Source organism: Mytilus californianus, unplaced genomic scaffold, assembly GCF_021869535.1.
Source record: "Mytilus californianus isolate M0D057914Y unplaced genomic scaffold, xbMytCali1.0.p SCAF_5, whole genome shotgun sequence".
In the NCBI taxonomy this organism is placed as follows: Eukaryota; Metazoa; Mollusca; class Bivalvia; order Mytilida; family Mytilidae; genus Mytilus; species Mytilus californianus.
Window position 1 is genome coordinate 31,543,278 of NW_026262701.1, and position 23,162 is coordinate 31,566,439.

At 32.0% G+C, this 23,162-nt stretch overlaps 2 protein-coding genes across 6 annotated transcripts in view; both read left to right on the forward strand.

The window, feature by feature from the left end:
• Positions 1 to 23,162, forward strand: part of LOC127700210 (uncharacterized) — a 289,648-nt gene that overhangs the window by 120,177 nt on the left and 146,309 nt on the right. The gene's annotated exons all lie outside the window — the stretch shown is intronic.
• LOC127700211 (uncharacterized) overlaps positions 1 to 23,162 on the forward strand; it is a 34,529-nt gene that overhangs the window by 8,612 nt on the left and 2,755 nt on the right. For 2 of the 3 annotated variants that reach the window (XM_052203628.1, XM_052203629.1), the window contains exons 2-14: positions 7,086 to 7,360; positions 9,911 to 9,962; positions 11,865 to 12,248; positions 13,929 to 14,136; positions 15,309 to 15,440; positions 15,869 to 16,063; positions 16,365 to 16,518; positions 16,962 to 17,107; positions 18,763 to 18,973; positions 19,459 to 19,597; positions 19,975 to 20,458; positions 21,542 to 21,590; positions 22,420 to 22,643. In XM_052203628.1, coding sequence (XP_052059588.1) covers positions 7,099 to 7,360; positions 9,911 to 9,962; positions 11,865 to 12,248; positions 13,929 to 14,136; positions 15,309 to 15,440; positions 15,869 to 16,063; positions 16,365 to 16,518; positions 16,962 to 17,107; positions 18,763 to 18,973; positions 19,459 to 19,597; positions 19,975 to 20,458; positions 21,542 to 21,590; positions 22,420 to 22,643 — 2,640 coding nt within the window. In that variant the 5' untranslated portion in view covers positions 7,086 to 7,098. The remainder of the gene's footprint in view (positions 1 to 7,085; positions 7,361 to 9,910; positions 9,963 to 11,864; positions 12,249 to 13,928; positions 14,137 to 15,308; positions 15,441 to 15,868; positions 16,064 to 16,364; positions 16,519 to 16,961; positions 17,108 to 18,762; positions 18,974 to 19,458; positions 19,598 to 19,974; positions 20,459 to 21,541; positions 21,591 to 22,419; positions 22,644 to 23,162) is intronic. The other variant, XM_052203630.1, reaches the window with a different exon arrangement.

The window sequence follows — 23,162 nt, forward strand, 5'->3', positions numbered from 1 at the left end:
GTTATTGGCAAGGTCACGAAAAGATGTATTTTAAAGCATATTCATAATTACTTACTTGCTAACAAGATTTTTACACCCTACGATTCAGATTTTACATCAGGAGACTCAGCCATTAATCAATTGCTTGATATTACAAATGAGTTTGGGAAAGCATCAGATGACAGGACAAATTAGAGTAATTGAGTCTAAAGATGTTCAACTTAATTGATAGTTAAACAGTACTCAGACTGATATGTACAATTAACAGTTACCAAATTGCAATGGAAACGGACCGATTAAATGGCAGTACATCATTTAATTATTTGTTCATTATGAATTTGTTAGCATTAAAATAACACCAAATGATAGTTTTACAAACTTAGGGGGTAAATTCATATTTTTGAATCCAACTTTTCGAAATAACGATTTCTTATTTAATAAATGAGGCAATCAAAACCCTATACAGACCTCATTTATAACTGACCAATGAATGTTCTGCATAACAACGTCTTGTTATATATATTTAATGTTTTTAATCTGTCAGTAATCATGAAATAGATTCGTAAAGACCAGATCTTAGAAAATAGTAAGTAAATTCTTCCGACAATTAACTTTTTAAACTGTTTGTTTCAGAATTTCTAATCGAACAGACCTAGATGTATAAGGCCCTTCACAATATTCATCCGGTAAATGTAAATTTTGTTTTTGATTCTGTAATTTGCCAACACTACGTTACATGCGAATGCAAAATAATTAGTGTTGTCTGTTCAGTCCAATTAATTAATAGATCTTGCTTTTTTTGTTTTTTTTTCTTAATAAAAACTATGCATGCAAACTTCATTGAATAAAATCGTATTAAAAACCTAATTGTAACATATATAGCATCAACAAGGTTTCACTAGTCAGATCAAAACGTGTTGAGTTGAGATATTTTCGCAAGTTCAATATATTATATGAAACCAAACTCTTTTATGCTAGTCGTCCGTTATTCCCTTTTCTTGTCTAAATGAAGCAAAAACACCTGAAAAAAACTTTACCTTTCTTAGTTTTATCCTTGCCTGACAAAAAATCGTATGTTATAAATCGTATTAAAACATTAGATAAGAAGCATAGTAAAAAGTATTTAAAATTTTGTTATAAGCAGTCAGTAATGTAATAAATTGAAGAAAAAAAAACAAAAAAAAAACATAAAAATTTAAATGGAAATTGTACATTATAGCATTTTACAAGATTTTGTCTTTGGGTGCTAGGTACATGGAACAATTTATAAAGTTGATTGATTTTTGTTTACTTTGAGTCCAGTGGCAAATATTTCATGCATGTTCATCACTATAACAAATAGATTTAAATACAATGGGTAGGTCGTGCAATAGGAGGTCAACAGTGAGGTTGGACGTGAAACTTTAAAATGCCACTGGAAAATGAGGGTATATTGAATAAGGACAAAAATTTAGACTTGCAACAGCTGGCCACATTCGGACCACTCAAATAATTGGTGCAAGAGTTTTTAATTTGCCGAGAGCGTTGATCCATGAAATCTTCTCTGAAGTCGATCATCGATGTTTACGTGTAGTTTGAAATATCATTTCACGCATCCAATTTAGGTTAGATACTTTTAGCTCGCTTTAGTAACTGTGAGAATTCTGTGAAACTGTTTTGTTTATTGTACTTGATTTTTTTTTGGTATGATATTCTGTACTACTACTCTCCTGGTTGGTCTCGTGTGAGGGTGTTCGCCTCGAGAGCGGGAGGTCGTTTGTTCGAATCCTGACCGGGCCAAACAAAGACGTTAAAATTGGTATTTGGTATTTCAACGCTAAACACCTGGCATCATAGAGTAAGAGCACAGACTGGTCGGCTCAGAGTCGGAAATGTGTCCGGGTTGGGTGACTTTTCTTACTGCGAACTAAAATCATGTAAAATTACACGTTAAAAAAAACCGACTCAGCGTGTAGTAAAAAGCGGGGTTAATACTCATATCATATTAACATGTTATCGTCCTGAATATTAATTTTATTTGCCGCTGGTCGTCATCCATTATCATCATTAATTTACCGTTAAATTATACAAGTGAAGTGTTTTACTTCTACTGGTTTATAGTACAACTTCTTAAATTTTCACCGATCAAAATTAAAATTGGGCAGGTGAAATTTTTCAACCAAACACTTCTTGTGATTGTTGGGATACCAAGACGGTAAATAATATTAAATCAAATGTGCCTTTTGTGATATATAATATTTGACGGTAAATATTATTGAATTAACTCCGTATTACTATTATTTAGTCATGGAGCGGTTTTGATCTTTTTATTCTGTATACGCATCTTTCTATAAAAACTGAATGTTGAATCTTAATGTTTTGATTTGTCTGTGTCTTTGGGTTGCTGTCGCATTAATGTTTACCTTTATATCCTTTTATTCAAAACAAAATGATTCACTTGGGTATAGAGATATTGACATGTCTGGACCTCTCCCGTCCCACAGCATACCCTTGCCTTGGGTGCGTTCGTTTGGCTTATCGGATATATAAATGCGCAGCTTTGTCTGATCGAAATAGGAATGTATTTCCGATGACTGGTGTAGTGGGAATTTCACGCTATCTATACGTTAAAAAAATTAGAGGGAAATACGATCTACGCACGAGTTGAATGATTGAAATGTGTAAACAAGAAAGATTGGCTAAATCTTTTCAATTAAGTTGCATGGCTGATTTTAATACATTTTTGCCACTTTTGCCAGGACAATTGTAGATGAAAAACATTTAATAAAACCGATTAGCAAGACAATATCTAAAAAAAAAAAATGAAACGCTCAAAATAAGTTGAATCCTTTATAAATTAATGTCAACATTTGTTTTATCCATTTTTGCTTTTATGTCAACTATTATACCAGTCTGAGATATAAATAAACTTTAAAGAGCAAATGTTGTCACCTAGACGAGACAGTCGTCATTGTACGCTTCAATATAAGAGTTATTGCCTCTCAATGAAGATTGTTTTTCTGTTCTGATCCCCTCTCCTATTAGTTTTGCTGGAAAGGATACAATGTAACACCTGATGTGTACTACGACAACGTTTTTTAATGTTAAAAAAAAAAGATAAAATGCAAAGAGAAAAATGATGGAAGAAATGCTAAGATTTACGTTTAAAAATGCAAATGTAAATAAAATTGAAATATATAAAATTAGGAAAACTGTTAGAGACAATTATCAACTGAAGACAAATGATTATACATCACTAAATGAAGCTGATAAATCAATTGCTCCATTAATGTACAGTGGCAAATATGTCATGCATATTCACGACGAGTGGATCAACCTGGAGCAAATGATTACAATTTTAGAGTGGCACTTTTTACAAAAAGGCAGAGCGTTCGATTGAGGTAAACGTATGCCGTAATAGAATACAGTTGAACCATGGTCGAAGTCGTAAGTTAAGCTATTAGCCCTCCTTCCCTTTTTTTTCCACGGTAGACGAATGTCAAAAACAAAACGTCATGAATTTACAATCAATAACGGCCACTATAAATAAATGAGATATATGAACTTTTTTATAAATAAATTCCTATTGCAGCCAACATCTCCCGGTTCGAGACAGGTTAGTATTTCCACTAAAATACCGTTTGATTATTGACCGGAGATATTAAGGCAACCAAAAGGACGTTGAATCAAAAAAATTCTAAAATTGTAAATTATGGTATTTTGCTGGGTGTTTTCCCGATCCTATTTCGGACCCCCTGATTTTAAGAGGGCGTATTTAATTAGTCATGCCCGATTAACTTTTAGTAAATTGAACCTCAGCTTAAAGACCTACACCGGGTAAATAAGTTCGAGGTACAATAAGTAGACAATAGAAAACCTTTGTGAAATGAGATCGTCCAAGGTCTCTTAGATAATTATTTTGCGTTGAATAACAATAAAAAATGCACGAGCAGGTTTGTAAGAGATTATATCCTCTGAGTGCGGCGACACAAAGGCTAGTTTACTCCAGGGGTCGATCCTGAGACCTCTTTTATTTTTAATATTTATCAATGATATCATTTCTGACATACAGTCCATTATTTAGTTGTTTGATAATGATAAGAGTTTATGCTTGAAAGTAGATGGCCCCGAGAATCGACAAACAACTTGAATAGTAATCTAGCAAAAACCCATAGATAGTTTTCAAATTGGCTAGTGACCTTTAACCCCCAGAAAAGCGAGACCATGACAATTTCGCTGGAAACTTAATAAACCTGATCATGTAAAACTTAACATGGACAACGTAACTGTAACTGAGGTATCCACTCATACACACATTGGATTACACATTAGACAGATTATATCTCGAAACAGGTTGGGAAAAGCTAAAATATAAATAAATAATATTTATTCGAAGTATTATTTACATGCAATTTGTACGCTCATGCAATCTTCCCCCTGACGGTGCTTATTTAGTACTTCAGTAGGAACTTTTAAGAGTTGCGTCCAGTTTCGAATGAATAATAAACCCCATATTACTATCACGTTGGTAAGCGATTTAGTCAAATTTATCACTCAAGACTTCGTATGCAATGCAGTTCTCTAAATCATCATCTTTTTATCAAAGATATTTTGGTTTCACCACTTTGCTTATGTGGTGCTATAGAAAACACAGCGAAATACTTGTTGCATTGCCCCCGATTTCACATCATGCGTGAATAGCATTTATATTATCAGAATCAAACGTTTTTGTAAGACGTAATTTTGCTATACAGTTCAACGGAACTCAGCTATGAACAAAACATCAAAAAAATGTTTGCAGTTCAAACATTCATACTCAGTAAAACAGATTTGCCATATGATTACAAACATCTTATTCAACAGGTCTACAGTGAATATTTATATCTAAAATACTTGCAATTCACTATTGTATTTCTTATATATCGGATTTGTTTTCTTCTACTTGTGTTCACAACATTATTAGATGTTTTGTTTAGTGTAACATTATTTAATTTCTATACATTCTACTTTTTTAGTATTACACATGTGAAATGTTTTTATTTGTATTAAGAAACGAATTGATATAAGTTAACAGCTTATTTCTGGATCCTATTAATTAATCAATTGTATTAATATGTTGATGCCAAATTGTATTTATTATTTAACTTGAATTAAAATAATAAAATATGTTTACATTAGAATAAGATTTCACGGAAGAATAATTTATTGTTAACAAAATTTTAATGTGGACAACCGAGAGGCCAAATAAGGAAAACATACATGTAACAGTGTAAAACGTGGAAATGACAAAACAAAATAATATGAGAAGCTACAACAGGTATACGTAATGTATTGCAGTCGATCACATTAAAAATTTGAAAGGAATTTAAATAGTTTTATAAACAAATTACCCCTTCCGTACCTCATCAACTTATATTAGAAATATTTATCGATTTATTTACAATACTCTTAAAAGTGTAATTAAATGGACTTACAAATTGATTTTCACAAATGTGTATCACGAAAATAAAATGATATCAAGACGAATACTGAAATGGAATTAGAGTGTATAAATTTATTATTACTTTTCGTACTTGTTAACTTGTGTTTCGAGAAGGTCTAAGTATAGATCATCGCTATTGACGTTAGTGGACATTCTTGCATAATTAATAAGCTCTTGTCTTAATACCGTTGACAATAGTGTTTTTGCTATTAATTATTTTTATAGATATCTATAAAATTACCTCATTTTCTTAATTTCATTTTCATGAATTTCGTAGATACATGTACTGTCTCTTTAACATTTGGGAATTTGGGAAACGATTAGGTCATGGTTGGATACTAGGCTTAGTGTTAAGCCTAGGTTTAAGCGAAAGCGCGGAAGCTAAAAATGTGCTCACGATCATCGCTTTTAAAATCTTATAAAATTAAAAAAGAAGAATTCAATTTGTATAATTACATTTATATGCTACAACTATGAAATTACGAGTTAAATCAAGATTTCGGTTTTTTTTCTATGCATTGTAGTGAAGATGTCATGTGCAGCACGTGCAATCATGAAGTTGAATTGCATTGAAAAATACAATTTGATTTAGGAATGCCACGCTATTTCTTTAATCCAATCAAAATAACGGATTCTAATAAAACATTATTGTAATGTAACAGAAATAAAATATGATATTGGAGTGCCTCACGATTGTTGTCAGTAAATCATATTAAGGCATTCTAATGAAACATACATGTAATGTAATTATTAAAGCAAGTTAAAAATGTCGGTTGTCTACAAAGCACAGTTCATCTATATAAGAATCTATCCACCTGTACTCGACGAATTCATTCTTATGTTTTTAGATCTTCGAAAGCAAATATATATTAATATGCTATAACCATGTTGATCTTAAATTGAAACTACAAACACAAACAAATCGACAGGTATTGTGTACCGATATGAAAGCAGTATCACAACTCTCGTGAAATTACACGTCATAAAAATGTTGATTTTAAAATAGATAGCACGTGAAATATTAATTTTAAAAAATATTATTTATTAATCGATTTTTTAGGCATTTACAAAGATATAACGGAATCAGATAATTTGTCTTGCAGCCAATGAAAAATCAGTAGATATATGATTCGAACGCCTAATTTTAATTAGAAATAAGCATTTATAACAACTGGTGAACAAAAATTCCAATAAACATGTATAGCTTTGGTTTGTTTACTTTTGAAATACGATTAAATGATTTTTCATATTTAGGAATTGAATGCTTCTTTTTGTAAATTCATTGGGGTGTAAAAGCGTTGACCGAAGTACATTTTGTATGAAGCGCGGAAGCGCTTCATTCTAAAAATGTACGCACGGTCAACACTTTTATAACCCTATGAAATTACTAAAAGAAGCATTCAATACTTATAGTTACATTTTTTCGCTATGATCATGAAAACACGATTAATATCATTTTTTTCTTTTATTTACCTGTGCACTTTTATGTGGAAAAGTGTGTCATCATGTATGTTACAATTCATGAAATTCATTTTGAGATGAAGAATGACGCGAGATGGCTGTTAGCCAATCAAAATAACGTATAATAATGAAACATACATCTAATGTAATTATTCAATCTTCAAAGTACACTTTCCTGTTACAGTATATCTGATACTATGGATATTGAAGCATTGGGTATATTACACAAGCAAAAAGATGCACTAAAAGCTTTACCAAATCCTACAGATATATCTTCCAAGAAGTACGAGGATAAAGTAACCAAAACAATGACAATCGTACGTGGAGATATTCAGCTAGTTTCCAAGTATTCCGAAAACATCCTCGCAGAACTGAAAAATGTTAGGGAGCAAATAAAACTTTGCAGCGTCAAAATCGGAGAGCAGATGAAAGAACTAATGAAACACGATTTTTTGAAATGTGAGTTGTCGATGATTTGCCTCTCAATTACTGTGTTTTTAAGTGTAATGTATCTGTTATATATTCTTTTTTGAAGTTTCCAATTTACAAAATAGGAAATATGAAATATTTGTGACATCATTCAACCAAAATCAATCTGTCAATCAATCAATTAATTGGTCAGTATTAAACAACGCGAAGCGCAACGGAGTTCTTTTCTTATTTGTGTAAACTATCACGGATGGGCGAGACTATAATGTATTGATTGATTGATTAATTGTTGTTTGATGAACGTCAAGTAGAAGATATAACATGCATATTCGAGACGGAACAAATTAAAAATTAATAAAAAAAGGTAGGATTTTCAAGTTATAAGTCGACTGGGATGAATGGCAGAATATTTGGACAGCTTATCTAAAATGAGGATAAATAAGTTGGATATGGGCTGATATTTTGCGCTGCAATATGCCACATATTCTTACAGAGTTGTTGTAAGTATTCATAAAACCCTGAGTGGGTGTCACAGACACTACTCGGGGAATCCGATTTAAGTCTCTACTCCATCGAACATGGCTGTTATATATACATTAGGTAAGACTACACAGCTTTAAATACTTCAGTTCAAACCAACTTTTGAAGATTTATGATACGAATTTGTCACTGCCATTTAGACCGTCTTCTTTATATTTTCATTTATGTACAACAAAAAACAGGTGCTAAACACATACTAAACCCTAAAAGATAATGCACTGGTTAATTGCCACAACTTGGCTTGTTAGTCCCCTACCGACGAAGTCGAAGAGGACTTTATGTCTGTCTGTCTGTCTGTCTGTCTGTCTGTCCATCTGTCAGTCCGGCAAATCAGTTTTCCACATTTTTTCTTCATGCTTGAAGATATTGATTTGATATTTGGTGTATTGTTTTATCATGACAAGTTACAGATCAATTTCTAATTTTGTACCGGTCTGATGATTTTGTGCAGAGTTATGGTCCTTGGACTTAGAAAATTTAATCAAAATACTCAGTTTTCCGCACTGTTTTTCGTCGTGCTTGAAGATATTGATTTGATAATTAGTATATAGTTTTATCATGACAAGTTACAGATCAAGTTCGAATTTTGTTCCGGTCTGATAATTTTGTGCAGAGTAATGGTCCTTGGACTTAAAAAAATCACTCAAATAATCAGTTTTCCTCACTTTTTCCGTCATGCTTAAAGATATTGATTTGATAATTGGTATATAGTTTTATCATGACAAGTTACAGATCAAGTTCGAATTTTATTCTGGTCTCATGATTTTGTGCAGAGTAATGGTCGGATTTAGAAAATTCACATAAATAATCAGTTTTTCCACACTTTGTTCGTCATGCTTGAAGATATTGACTTGATATTTGTTATATAGTTTACGCCATGACAAGATATAGATCAAGTTAGCATTTTGTTCCAGTACAATGATTTTTTTTACCGGTAGGGGACTATGTATTGCCATGCAATACTCTCAGAATGCTTGTTTTTCCTTATGTTATAATATGTAGTTTTAATCAGCACAGATGGTTTTCTCTGTTGATTTGTTTCGCAGATAATTACTAACATCTCTGTCCTCACAAGCAAACATTCAATCAGTCAGTGTTAGACAACGCGAATCTCAACGGAGGTTTTTCCTCATTTGGGTAAACTATCACGAATGGGCGAGACTATAATGTATTGATTGATTTGTCTTTCCGCTCATAATTAGACCCTATTAATTGTACTATGAACTCGTCCTTGTCTTAATTACGAATTGAAAAAAAAATTTGTGTTAATTTTCATCTAAATTTTTTTTGTTATACAGAACGAAGAGATTTTCAAAAATTGTAAAACAAAGGAGGAGTTTTGGTATCATTGCCTTAAACGGTAATTTTCCACGTAGATTTACACGAAAAAGTTATAAGCCAAGGCCTTACCAAAAAGTATATTGTCCACTCTTTATCATCGCGCCAAATACTCTTTGTGTAAAGCAGTAACTTCAATCGAAATTAGTTTTTTCCCTGTATGATAATATTTGTAGATAAATAAGTATTTTATTTGTTGAAAATATGCCACTTGCCATTGAACAAAACATCGTAATCCCAATTGAACATCCTCGTGTGACGTAACGCGCGATTTATGTATCATGTCAATGCTTTTTACACATCAACATCAATGTTAATGTATATTTCAGGCGTATTATTAAATCATTAAAAAAACGTGCTATGTTTAAACTGATAAATGATCGATATACTATTGATACCATGAAAATAATAAAATCAAGAAATATGAGGAACTGTATGTGGTTTTTTTTCAGGATTTCAAAGAAAAAAAAGGGATTATGCCTTGTGAAGTATGAGGGTTTTCTAATAAACATTCTTCCCGAACACAACGGAAATAAAGTACAACATCGTTACGTTGGCGATCATTGAAATATAACACATCGTCTAAAAATCATAGAAAGCATTTAACCAACTTATTTCCTAATATTTTGTTACTTTATATTTTACATCTGAAATATTTATTTAAATTAAAATCGTGAATTTGCAAGATTGTTTCTTTTCCAGTAGAGAGAGTTGAACCTGGCAGGAAATATAGACCAATTTCTCCAAATGCCAGGTAAAATCTTAAAAAATATGTTAAGCGAAATGAATAACACGATATGAGATTTGAGATATGCATGTACCCTAATAAAACACCAACCAATAAAACATATAACAAAAAGAACAACATACAGTCGTCAACAATAGACGGGGGTATATACAATATGGCAAGTTCTAAGTTGTTCCGAAAAAAAAACAGTTGCGAATAAATTAACAGAAACTATGAAATATCTACAATCAATTTTTTTTTTCAAATAACAAATATCAATCGGACATGACATAAGATAAGCACTGTCGAGGTTGCGGACATAAAACAGGCGTGAGCATATCTTGTTGGGTTAAATTAATGTTTTTCTAAATCTCAACTCTCCGTTTAAAAGCGATCAGCGGACCATAAAGGGTACATATAAGATCATACAATAAAAACATCAGTTCAGAAAAAGCATCTAACTATAAGATACATGTAACGGCATACAAATAACAAAGCGACAAATACAAGCAACAATAAACATTATCATGGCAGACGATGCATATATAGCAGGAGACGTTTATTTTGTCAAAGCACTGGTCTTATCCCTTTTGGAGATTATGCGATTTCCTTAGCTTTTATGTGTTAACTTGATTTGTCTCTTATTCGATTTACCAGATTTGAAAAATCGGCAAACTACTGTCGCATTAATTTATACCGTATCCAGAAGTTACTTCAAGTAAGCTCAAAGTACTTATACTGCTGTTATGGAATCGTGCGTCTTACGTCAGATGCAGATCTTGTACAATGCACGGAAAAAACGTAAAGCATTTTAATGCCAAAAAAACTAAAGAAACATTCCAAGTATTGCTTTAAACTGTAAATAGAGAATTGATATCCATCCCAAAAAATATCAATCGCAGTGATTTAACAAGATCAGTATAACTATTATCATCACCTTCATCAATTAGTCTTTCAAAGCGGCATTAGTAACGAATTGACAGTACCATTTGAAAAAATTAAAGTATATTTTTTAAACATATTCAAGAAAGGAATATTGAATAATAATTTGCTATAAGTAGTCCATTTGTTTCCTTTTGTCAAAATATAATATAAAACAAATCACTTAAAAGACATTAACTCAACCTCATTTGGATCCGTTTGCATGCAGCCTGTGAACTCAGTTGGATGTTAACTGTGCATATGCTCAGCAATGTCAGGTATTAATCAAAAGAATGTCAACTGCAAAGTAAATCAAGGGGAGCCAATATGAAGAACAATTTCTTTGACTTTTTCGGCCAGAAAAAGAAAACATATTTGTACAGTTAAAACGATGATTTTCATGTATTTTATTATATGAACATTTATATCTTTATCTAGGTCTCATCAACTTCGGCAAACGCCGGGCCCATTTCAATGATTATATAGATGGCGGTCAGTTCCAAAATTGCATCAAAATCATTCTAGTATACATTTAAGTATGGTATATGGTTGAACATCGGTAAACTATTGTTACTGTGATCCTTAGTAAATAAACTTTGAGTCACTTCGGTGGGCATGAATTTTGTAGCTAATGCTACTGTCAACCTAAGAGAACGATTCAAATGACAATTCCGAATCATGTTAGCTTTTTGTTATAATATGATCGTAAAGGTTTTCAATAAATACGAAAAGACTGATTAGATACACTAATATAACAAAAAATTATCACACCTGTGAACAGTCACTGTTTTCACAATAGCATTGGTGTGTTTTAAGAACAACGCAATAATCAAAAAAATAATTAGATTCTCTGTCTGGGATATGGGAGTATTGGGAAGATGCATTTTAAGATATGCGGTTTCTACGTAAATACTCAAAAACATTAACTTTTTTACTAGTATTGCTAAAATGTTCAGTACCTCTTTTTGTAATTTATAATTGAAATCAACTTATTTCTAAATTTATTAGAGTTACAAGAGAACATATTGAAACTAAGAAATTAGAGCAAGTTCAAGCTATGCAGAGACTTGCAAAACAAAATCAAGAGCTTATGGAATTCATAGCTGAAACAGAAGATCTAGTTCTAAAAATAGAAAGTGACGCAGAACTATCCTTTTCTGACATATCTGGAGTACAAGGTCATCTAAACGAATGGTGTGATGGCTTGGAAACATTGAAAGAAAAGAAGAGAAGAATTAAAGAGGAAAAAGAAAACGAAGAAAGAGAAAAAAGAAAACAAGAGGAAGCAGAGAGACGAAGAAAAGAAAAAGAACAAAAGGAAGCAGCAGAAAAGAAACGAAAATTGGAGCAAGAAAAGAAACGCAGAAATTGGAAAACCTGGCCTCCTTTCATGTATGTTTATAGAACTGGATTATTCGATGTATACATATGGTCTGATAGCTAAAACTGACCCAAATTTCGTTTAGTTTTTAACCTACCTGTATCGAAATCATCAGGTTATGACCAGTTAGTGCAAATGAGTTTCATCGTATTGCAAGTTGAGTTGATGTTTGTGTTAAGAAATTCAATTAATATTAACCTGCAAGTTAAGTACAAAATTGGCTGCTAGAAAGTGTGAAATTTAAGTAAATTAGTTTTGTATGTAAAACATTATATACATGTAGCTTGATGAGTACCGAATCGATTGTGGGAGTATGGAAATCAGCAAGAACAATTAAAAACTGAAACAACCCGAAAGATCAATTGAATGACAATCATATTTAAGGTTAGACAATTAAAACTCACATAAATCTCGATCATCACTGAAGAGACATTGATTGTCGAAATGCGCATCTGGTGTAGAAAAATTGGTACCGTTTATGATATTTTCATATTGCCAAGCATTTAAAAAAGTGAAATATCTAGTAATTAGTTTTATATATGAAAATAAGAAGATATGGTATGATTACCAATAAGACAACTCTACACCAGATACTAAATGACATGGAAGTTAAAAACTATAAATGACCGTTCCCTCCTTAAACAATGAGCAAAACCCATACCTCATAGTCAGTTATAAAAGAGGGACGAAAGATACCAGAGGGACAGTCAAACTCATAGATCGAAAACAAACTGACAACACCATGGCCAAAAATAAAAAGACAAACGGACAAATAATAGTACAGATGACACAACATAGAAAACTAAAGATAAACTAAGTATAAAGGGACCCGAAATAACATATATAGAACGATTCAAACGAGAAAACTAACGGCCTGAATTTTGTACAAAACAATGAATGAAAAACAAATATGATCAACAGCAACAAACGACAACAACTGACTTGGGACAGGCACATACATAATCTGACGGGGTTAAACTAGTTTGTTGGCACAAAACCCTCCCCTTACCTAGGAAAGTGGTGTAACAGTACAACAGAAGAACAAACTATAAAAATCAGTTGAAAAGGACTTAACTCTTCAGATCGACACAAAGCAGAAAACGTCTAGCTAAAACATAGACCGGACTTGGCAAGGCATTTATACATCCCCACAACAAAAAAGACACTATGTACAAGTCTGAGAGTACTTGCAGCAGTTACTGACTGCTTGTTCAAAGCCAATAACAACTGATGAAAGAATCGTGCATCTAAGATTAAAATATCAATCAATACACATCCAACAGCCAATATATTCAATGTAAAGACGTCATTAAAGTTTATCTTTTCATTGAAAATATCTAAATATGTTTTGCTTTTAAATACTTTCGATATGACAATGTACACTGGGGTTCTATTATTCTGATTTTAGATGAAACTAACCACTCCCAATTTTGTCCTCTTTCAACCAGTCTTCCTGAACATCAAAGTGTGTGTCTGTAAAATTTTTGGAGAATCGTCATTGTTTTTGTCATCAAGCATTTCCCATTTGTTTTGGTTGAAATTAAAATCATGGACTCTACTTTGTTGATAATATAGAGCGTTTATTAGTTAAGCATATTATTGTTCTGTTGTTGTTATTTTGGCGTACTAATAAAATTACTTTCATTTTAATGTATAAAACTATATCGCAAATTGTGTTGTTCCTTTTTCAGTTACCAGAATTACCGTCAAAATAATTTTAAACAAAAATTATGTTGTGTCCTATTCATCATGCCAAACGGTATCCAGAAGAATGATATTATTTGCGAAGGATCTGATGAAGTAAATGATCTAGCCAGATGTCTTCAAAGCAATGATGAAAAAGTCATATCATGTATTATAACAATTACCCCTAGAGATGACAAAGAGATAAAGTTTCAGGTATAAATAAAGGCAACAGTAGTATACCGCTGTTCGAAATTCATAAATCGATTGAGAAAAAAGCAAATCCGGGTTACAAACTAAAACTGAGGGAAACACATCAAATAACACTATTATACTATCATATGATTTTTTGTTTGCAATTGGTCATTCGCCATATTACTTACTATGCAGGCAAAACATTTCCAAAATATTTATCAATCTCATCCTATGCTTTTTTCCTGAAACAAAATAATTTTCCATACCATATAACTAGATTTAATATTGTATTTTACATTTAACATTTTTTTTTTATTTCGGTTCATTTATATGTTTTGGAGTTTAGTGTGACGTCCATTTTCTCTGACTAGTTCATATTTTTGTTTAGGGGCCAGCTGAAGCCCGCCTCCGAGTGCGGGATTTTCTCGCTGTGTTGAAGACCCTTTGGTGGCCTTGTGCTGTTTTCAACTCATTGGCCGGGTTGTTGTCTCTTTGACACATTCCCCGTTTCCATTCTCAATTGTTATATAATAAATGATGTTTTCTATTGAATTACGAACTCAATCGTTTTGTGTATCCAAAATTTCTTTTGACATATCTCAGGTTTTTTTTTAATTTGAGTGAATACTATGCGTCTTGGAAGAAAGAAAACGAAATGGGTTCTATAACTCTGCGGTTACCTGTTCAAAGTTAAAGGTCACTTCAGTAACCAAACGAAATAAACGTTGTCTCTTTATCGTATTATTGAATTATAATATCCATTGATATCTAATTAAACATAATAAATTTTACTTATGTTCATCACTGAAAGTTTCTTGAGATGGAAACTATTACTGGTACTGAAATAAGTTTCCACCACCTTAACTGTCTTTAATGTATCAATTATGTAAGAGACCTTTTTCTCAGTATGAATAGACTTTTTCGTGGTAAATTCTATTGTGGTTTGTTTTCGTTGTATTGTTAAACTATAATCACTACATCTTTGTATTGATAATAGTACATTTTACTGGGATTGCTATTGTTTTTGAACGAAAAGAACAATGAACACATATCAATGTATCCGTAAAAAGGGGAGACGATACCTAGGGGATATTCAAATATTCTCATCTTTGAAAATTGAATGAAAACGATACTTTATGATCCTTTTTGTCAAGATAGATTTGCAAATGTCCTTTATACTTATTCTATTATAGATGCCAATTAGAGTATATGTACCAATAGTTTCTCATGACAAAACTCTTGTTCCGGTATTGAAATATAATATAAACGGAAAGAAATGGCGAACAGGGCAGAGATTACCAGAAGTACAACTTGATGACGTTTATGTAAGTTAATCCATATTTCTCGGAATAGCGGGTGGTCTAGAATGCTATTTGTATATTGCAAAAGGTATATATGGAAAAAAGAATTATGGCATCAATATATAGAAGAGGCTGTCAATGTGTAACAGAACTGATGATCAAACCATCTGGAAATCTGTTAATCTCCTCCTGCTGTAATTTTTAGTTGGTAAGATAAATATCAAATTCATCTTTTAATTCGAGCACAACACAGATATATGCATATCTCATTAGCAGGCTTATGACCAGAAAAGTAAATTTAACACTTGTCGCTTAACTTAAAACATCCCTTTAACCTATCATTCAAGCATTATAAATACTAATCAGCCAGCGAATGATTCCCAACAATGAATGAAAATTGACGTTTCAAGTAGAAAATATATACGGTTAAAAGAATAACAATTTCTCTTCAGGGTATCTCATTTGTTGGCGTAGAAATTCCGTTGACACAACTGAAACAACTGCAGTGTGTAGCAGTAGCTAGACATCCAAGAGATGAAACGGAGGTAGATGAAGGTGGTAAAGAGTTTGAACCAGAGGGTGATAGAAACATTAAACTAAAATTTCCTCCTGCAGCATTTCCTGGAATAACAACCGTTGCAACAGTGGTATTTTAAAGTTATCTTCAGATATATAAAAACAATCAGGCAAAAATGGCAGTTTTAATACATTTAGGGATAACCTCTTTCTTTCTTGTTAGCAAGGCTATTTTTATTTCTAAATTCTGATATAATGTCTGCAAAATTTTCTATTTTATTCTATCGTTTGAACAATGTAAATATGCGCGCATAGGACGGACGTATCTTGTCTTTCTGGTCTTTTTTTTATCTCGCTCTTGAAAATGTCATTTTATCTTCAACTTATATTTTTTTGCATATTTGTTCCTTACATTCTAATAAATGATTACAGACTGTGCCTTGGACTCAAAATGACATCATAAATGCGTCGAAAAGACACAGAGAGTTGGAAAATATGAAAATAGCAGGTTCTTATATCAACATCTCGTGTGAAAATTCAACAAATGCAGATTCTGACCTTGAGATTTACAACCTTGGATGGGAAGGTAAGTCTTTAATTAATCCATTTAACACCAACAGTTAGAATTCAAATCATAGATTTCTTTTAAAAATTAACCACGAATGAGTGTCTGTTTAAATGAAATTGCTATTCCATACTCTTTTTTTTTCAATAATTCTTATTGATTATTCGACAATAATCGACAGAGAATTAGTCTGTATGACGGGTCTATGTTGACGACGTTTTTGTAGACATCTATCGCAAATAGACACTATTAAGTTTCACTGTGCTTTTATAGAGAGTTATCAAAAGTTTCATCAAGTGGATACACACCACTTTCGATTTAAGTATTTTTTATTCGACACCGACGGTATTTATGATCACTTGTTCCAGAATCAAGCTTCATGTTAGCATGTTTTATCGTGTGATGAGAACTTGTTCACAGTTAAACATGTTTTCAAAATGTGCCTTCCTTGAATGAATTTACAGTGAATAAAAGTATTGGTAAAAGACATACCTTGAACCGCGAGACCCTGAGCAGATGTAGCAGGTGGATAGTTAACAACATGAATCCTGATGACATGGCTCTGCACTTAGATGATATGTTTGAGAGCGATTTTGCTGAAGAGCTAATGGTAGGCTGGTTTTGTTTCTTTTAAACAATTGTAGCAAAATGTTTTTAAATTGCGTAATCTTGATAATTTGAATAAATAAAGGCAACAGTAATATACCGCTGTTCAATAAATCGATAAAGCGAAAACAAATCCGGGTTACAAATTAAAACCGAGGGAAACACATTAACTATAAGAGGTAAACAACGGAACAACAGAAACACTGAACTGCAACAACAACAAACGCCAACATACATAGAAACGCACTATTTGAAAACAACTGTAATATAACATTATCGTATTAAGATTAAGACGTTTCGATTTGGAAAAAAATATTTTAAATACCGGGTTTCAGTTTTTCGGTTAATTCTTTGTCAGTTTTATGCTCTCTGACATGTAGTAATTTCGGCTCTCTAAATCAATTGAAATTAGTTCTATCAAAACTTTTGATTTTTCAACCCTGTATATCACCATTCCCCATGTGAAATTAAAATATCGTCTAAAAGAAATAATCCACAATGCTTTTCAACATATAATGGTAGCATACGCTATACATTTATTACCTTGGGATACCATACGGCATATTTTGTTAATAGCAAACAAAAAGGTAAAACATGCTACACAGAGGAACAATTTTCCCCACCTTATTAGTAGCAATATACCAACTTCACCTGCATATGGGATATACATTTCTAACTCATTCGGTATTCAAGAGCTTGCAGCTGCTACTCAGACTTTATAACACGTCACCAGTGTCTGAGCAAAAAGTTGATGAACCAGGGTAATGTCAAAGAACGTCTCGTCCTTTTTCAAAAAAAGTTCATCTGAAGATACCAAGACCTTGTTGATAAATATTCTGTATTAACTTCACAAATAATACACGTTGGTCTTGAAGTAAAGATTATAGGTACTAACGTTGTTTATCATCTTAATTATGTGTTATAGTGTTCTTTTATTTGTCTTTGTAAATTATTACATTTACTGTTTAGTCTATTTTTGGTAATATCCATTTGATGTAGCTCGGTACTTATACGTCCCGTCATTGTGTTATTGTGCTATGATAAATTTTTGTCTTTCGTTTTCGTTTATATGCCTTTTTGTTTTTTTGTTTTTTGACATATTTGTTTGTTTTTATAGTGATTAAGATTATAACACAATGTTAGCTGCTGTACCCCTATTTTTTACATTTTTACCTATTATGTCTGTTTGTTTTGTTCACACATTGTTGTCAATATAATGGAATTTTATACGACTGTCATACAAGTGAGAGGTTTAGCTAGCTATAAAACCAGGTTTAATCCACAGTTTTCTACATCAGAAAATGTCTGTACCAAGTCAAGAATATGACTATTGGTTTCCATTCGTTTGATGTCTTTGAGCTTTTGATTTTGCCATTTGATTAGGGACTTTCCGTTTTGAATTTTCCTCAGAGTTCGGTATTTTTGTTATTTTACCTTTGACCTTAAGTCTGGTCATTCAATAGTATTTTAGAATCATGTGTCGTATAGACGGAAATTGGTATCATAATTGTTTACCACGATTAACGATAGCAAGATTTTCTAATAGAAAAATTCATTATTATTCCTCTTAGAACCGATTTTGTACAATTTGTGTAAATACAGTTGCGTCTTGAAAGTTTGTTTTTATCTTCTATTGATTTAAGATTGTTACCTTTACAGACAAAAAATACACAAGGAGATAAGAATAGACACATTTTATATGAATTAATGGAATCAGATGATGCCAGTATTGACACTTTCGTCGAAAATTTAAGTTCTTCACAACCAAATGTAGCAGACAAAATCATTGCTGTGAAGTCAAAAGTACAAAGTTCCAGAAAATCCAAAGATTCAAAATACGATTTCAATTTTGCAAGTGACTTTGATCCAGGTAAACTAGCAGTTTTGACTGAGTATTTATTTTAACTAGTAGCGGGAAATGGGAATATATCTAAAAAAAACTTTCAAATTGGACGATAATATCGAAAACGAATTTGAAATCGAACAGTACAATACGTACCAATTTAGTTAACAACAAATGCACCTAAGAAAAGCATGCAAATATAACACAAGACATATTGCCAAGAAGCTCGGATTTATAGCGTTAAAAGACACTCTGACCTAGTCGAGTGCAATTGGTTCATTCTTTTTAGTTGGTTTATTTTTGTAACGTCATGTTTAAATCAAAATGAATCTATGCTTAGTAAGCAGGTTTCTTTCCTAGGTTTACGTCAATTCAACCTGAACAATTTATATTTTAACAAGTAGCGATTTCTTGATGAAAGGCTATTTTAATAAAAACAAATACACGGAAACGAAGAATTGACCCTGGGAAGAAATAAGTTTTACTATTAACTTTGAATAATTTCTAAACAGATTTCGAAAAGAAAGAGGGAATAGTTTATATGGTTTCCAAAGTCAGTGGCAAATCATGGGAAATAGCACCAATAGAAGAAACTGATGCTCATCCAAAAGCAAGATTCCTAAAACTTCCTGCTGGGAACAACAATTTTCAGTAAGTTGACACTTAATTAGAAACCTAATTCTAGACAATCACATTAGATAATAAATTTGGAACTTTCAATCCATATATACATTATCGATGATTTTATATTTATGTTTTATTTAGATTTATATTTTGCATACATCGCAACCCTGAAAAGCTGGGAAAAAGATGTTAACCACTTTGTACACACCAGATCTTTGATATGTATAACTTTGGCACAATCGAGTTTGGAAATCTATTTTGTAGATTTTACATTTACAGATATTCGTATTTCTTTTTTCATTTGAAATGTATTATACTTTTAAAATTATTGAGGTGCTTATTAGTTTCAATATTTAATAATTCAATACATGTATTTTCATCAATAAAATATTTTGCATTTATAGGGTACTGGGTCTGGTTGTTCCATTTGAGATGAAAGATGAAGTTATCTGTAAAACAGCTGAAATTCTAGAAAGTTTGAATTGTGTCACTAAGGTGTCACTGATATGTCGTCAAAAGCACGCAGATCCTCATGATGCTGTTATTCAGTGTGTCCGGACAGAAAATATAGCTGGTACTCTTCATCATTTGGATGCTTTAGGATATACAGATGGTCCACCGGAAAGCTCAGAGTTTGGGGTTGTTGATGGAGAAGAAATTGAAGTACAATACGAATCTAATTTGTATTTCGAGTATTATCAATATTCTACCTTGAAGATGAAATTTTACAGCAATCTTTCTGTCGAAAGATATTCAGGAAATCTCCTAGTCCTTAACAAAGGCGACCAAGCCGAAGACGATAAATATCACGGACATTTTTCCTACAGTGTACTCCCTGGTCGGTTGTCCATTCCAAGGCAAGGAACATTTGTCTTATATGTGCCAAAGGTATGCATATCAGAAAATGTGAAACAAAATTCAGACAATATAAAACATAAACGAAACATACTTATGTATATATATTCATGATTGAATATAAAACAACATGAACAATGTAAACAAAGTAAATGCACCGTACTATTTATAGTGTACCGTTCAGCGATCCTGCGAGAATCACCAAGCTGACGTTATTCCTGTAATATACATTGTCGAACGTAATTTCTTCCAATGCATTGATTAATAGTTCATTAGTGATATTAAAACGGTAAAAGAAACTCGACAATACATTCAGGGTAGGAAAATATTGTTCTAGTTCATTCTGAAATAGATGTTAACATGAGCGAATTGTTAAAACAACATAATGTATTTACAGCACGTACATTTTTTTCTGACATTTTCTCAATATGTAACCATAAAGGACCAAAAGTATAGCCACATCTGCACAATAAATCGGAGCTATGCATGAAGGAGATATATTCGTTAATTTCAAATAATTTCAACTGTAAATAACATACCAAAACACTAGAAGAGATGTATGATTAAACGAGAAAGACATGTAATAAATATAAAAAGAAGATGTGGTTTGATTGCCAATGAGACAACTCTCAACAATAGACCAAATGACACAGAAATTAACAACTATAGGTCACTGTACGGCCTTCAAAAATGAGCAAAGCCAATGCCGCATCGTCAGCTATAAAGGGCCTCGAAATGACAAATGTTTAACAATTCAATAAAGCATGTCTGTGCCATTTTATTCTTTAAAATACATTTTATTATCTTTTAACACATTTCCAGAAAGTTGGTAAAAGTTGGTAGATGTATTTAAGACAATGTGAATATGTACTCACTCTCTCTGTAAAGTATTTGATAGATATGTAGAATATTTTGGATCATTTTTCACACAGGTATTGCGTTCATGCTTAGTTGGTATACTGTTCATGTATATATTATGTATGTTACAATACAGTAGTGTTTGTTTGTATCTGTACTATTTTTTTTTTAATTTAATCCAATTATAATCATTTTGTATGTTTTATAAAAAGATATCATAACCCAAAAGTGCATTTACTATAAAGTAATTATTTTCAGCCTTTAGAAGAAAACGTCACCAACTTTCCTTATACATTGGGTGTGCCAGGTATGCTTGTCCCATATAACACAAAAAACTGTGATAAAAAAGTGGAATACAATATCAAATCAACTCTAAAGGATAGATTTTGTATGCTACAAATAAATGGAAGTTTAATTACTGTGACTTTTATTACTTTTCTCTCTCTCTGACACCATAGATGCACAATATAATCAACAAGGGGGGCACAATACAAAGTTCCCGAAGGTCAGCAGATACTTATTTTTTTTTTAATTTCTCTGATTGAGGAACAAAGGAAGTAAAGAAGACAGTTAGGAAAGATATACAGCCAATAGTTCAATATTGTGTTAGTTCAGTGTTCCCAGATTAGAAGCTTTTACACGCAATGCTAAACAAAAGTAAAATTTTGTTATTAGTTTCAAAATATTGTTTCCATTATTTAAGTTTTCCACTAAAATATGACTTTCATGAATAGTACTTTACACTGTGAAATGGCTTCCACTGGGTTCATGAACTGTATTATTTTTTTTTCCAAGAAAATAGTTCAATATAAAATTGAGAATGGAAATGGGGAATGTGTCAAAGAGACAACAACCCGACCACAGAACAGACAACAGCAGAAGGCCACCAATAGGTCTCCAATGCAGCGAGAAATTCCCGATGTTAATTTTCTAAACGTACATGTACATCCATCAGTTTTGTTTCCTTTTTTTATACGGATACATTTACATTTTATCTTTGAAGAATATTACATGTTTTTGGCTACGTCGGTGCCGTCTTAATACAGAACACACGAACAGCAATAATCAGCGTGACACAGTTTTCTTTGTAAATACAAATTTTAAGTAATTTATAACGATTTCTTAAAATATTTCAGTCAAGGCATTGGCAAAGTTTATTGCTTGGCAAATTACTTGTACCAATTCTAATTCAACAAAATGGGTATGTCTTGGCAAAAATCTAACAGATGGGGACACACAGCTATATCATCAAATATTGGAAAATGTGAAAGAGCAACGGGATAATGCAGAAGAACGTGAACGTTGTGAATTGTACATTTTGTATTGGTCCAACCACCATGCACCAGATGTTACTGACAAGGTATAACGGAAACAAAAATACTTACTAAGAAACTAGTACCTCAGAAATGAAAGTGCAGAATGTTATTATATAATAAAGTGTATATGAAATGGATTTTTCAATATCAGGAGAGAGCTGTTTGATTTGTATGGGGGAGATATTAATGTGTCATTTGATATAATCTACATATTTACTGGCAATATCAACATGATCAACATTTGTTTTCTTTATGTGCTAGGTCAAATCTTAATTCATTTGGTTATTTGCTGTTCTTAACATTTTTGTTGATTGTATTTGATATGTATTGCAAAAACCCGAGGGTTCCTGCTCTATCAACGACGTCCATCGAGTTGCTAATTCTAAAACCAAATAAGTGACACTCTGTCATTAGGAGTCTTAATAAAGACTTTCTGTAATTTCGAAATGGTTTGAATGATGAGATGCAAGGAATGGTAAACGCCAATAAAAGTATACATGTATAATTAAATTCAAAAATTGCAAGCTTACTTAAGTACGACACGTCAGTTAAGGTGTCCTCCA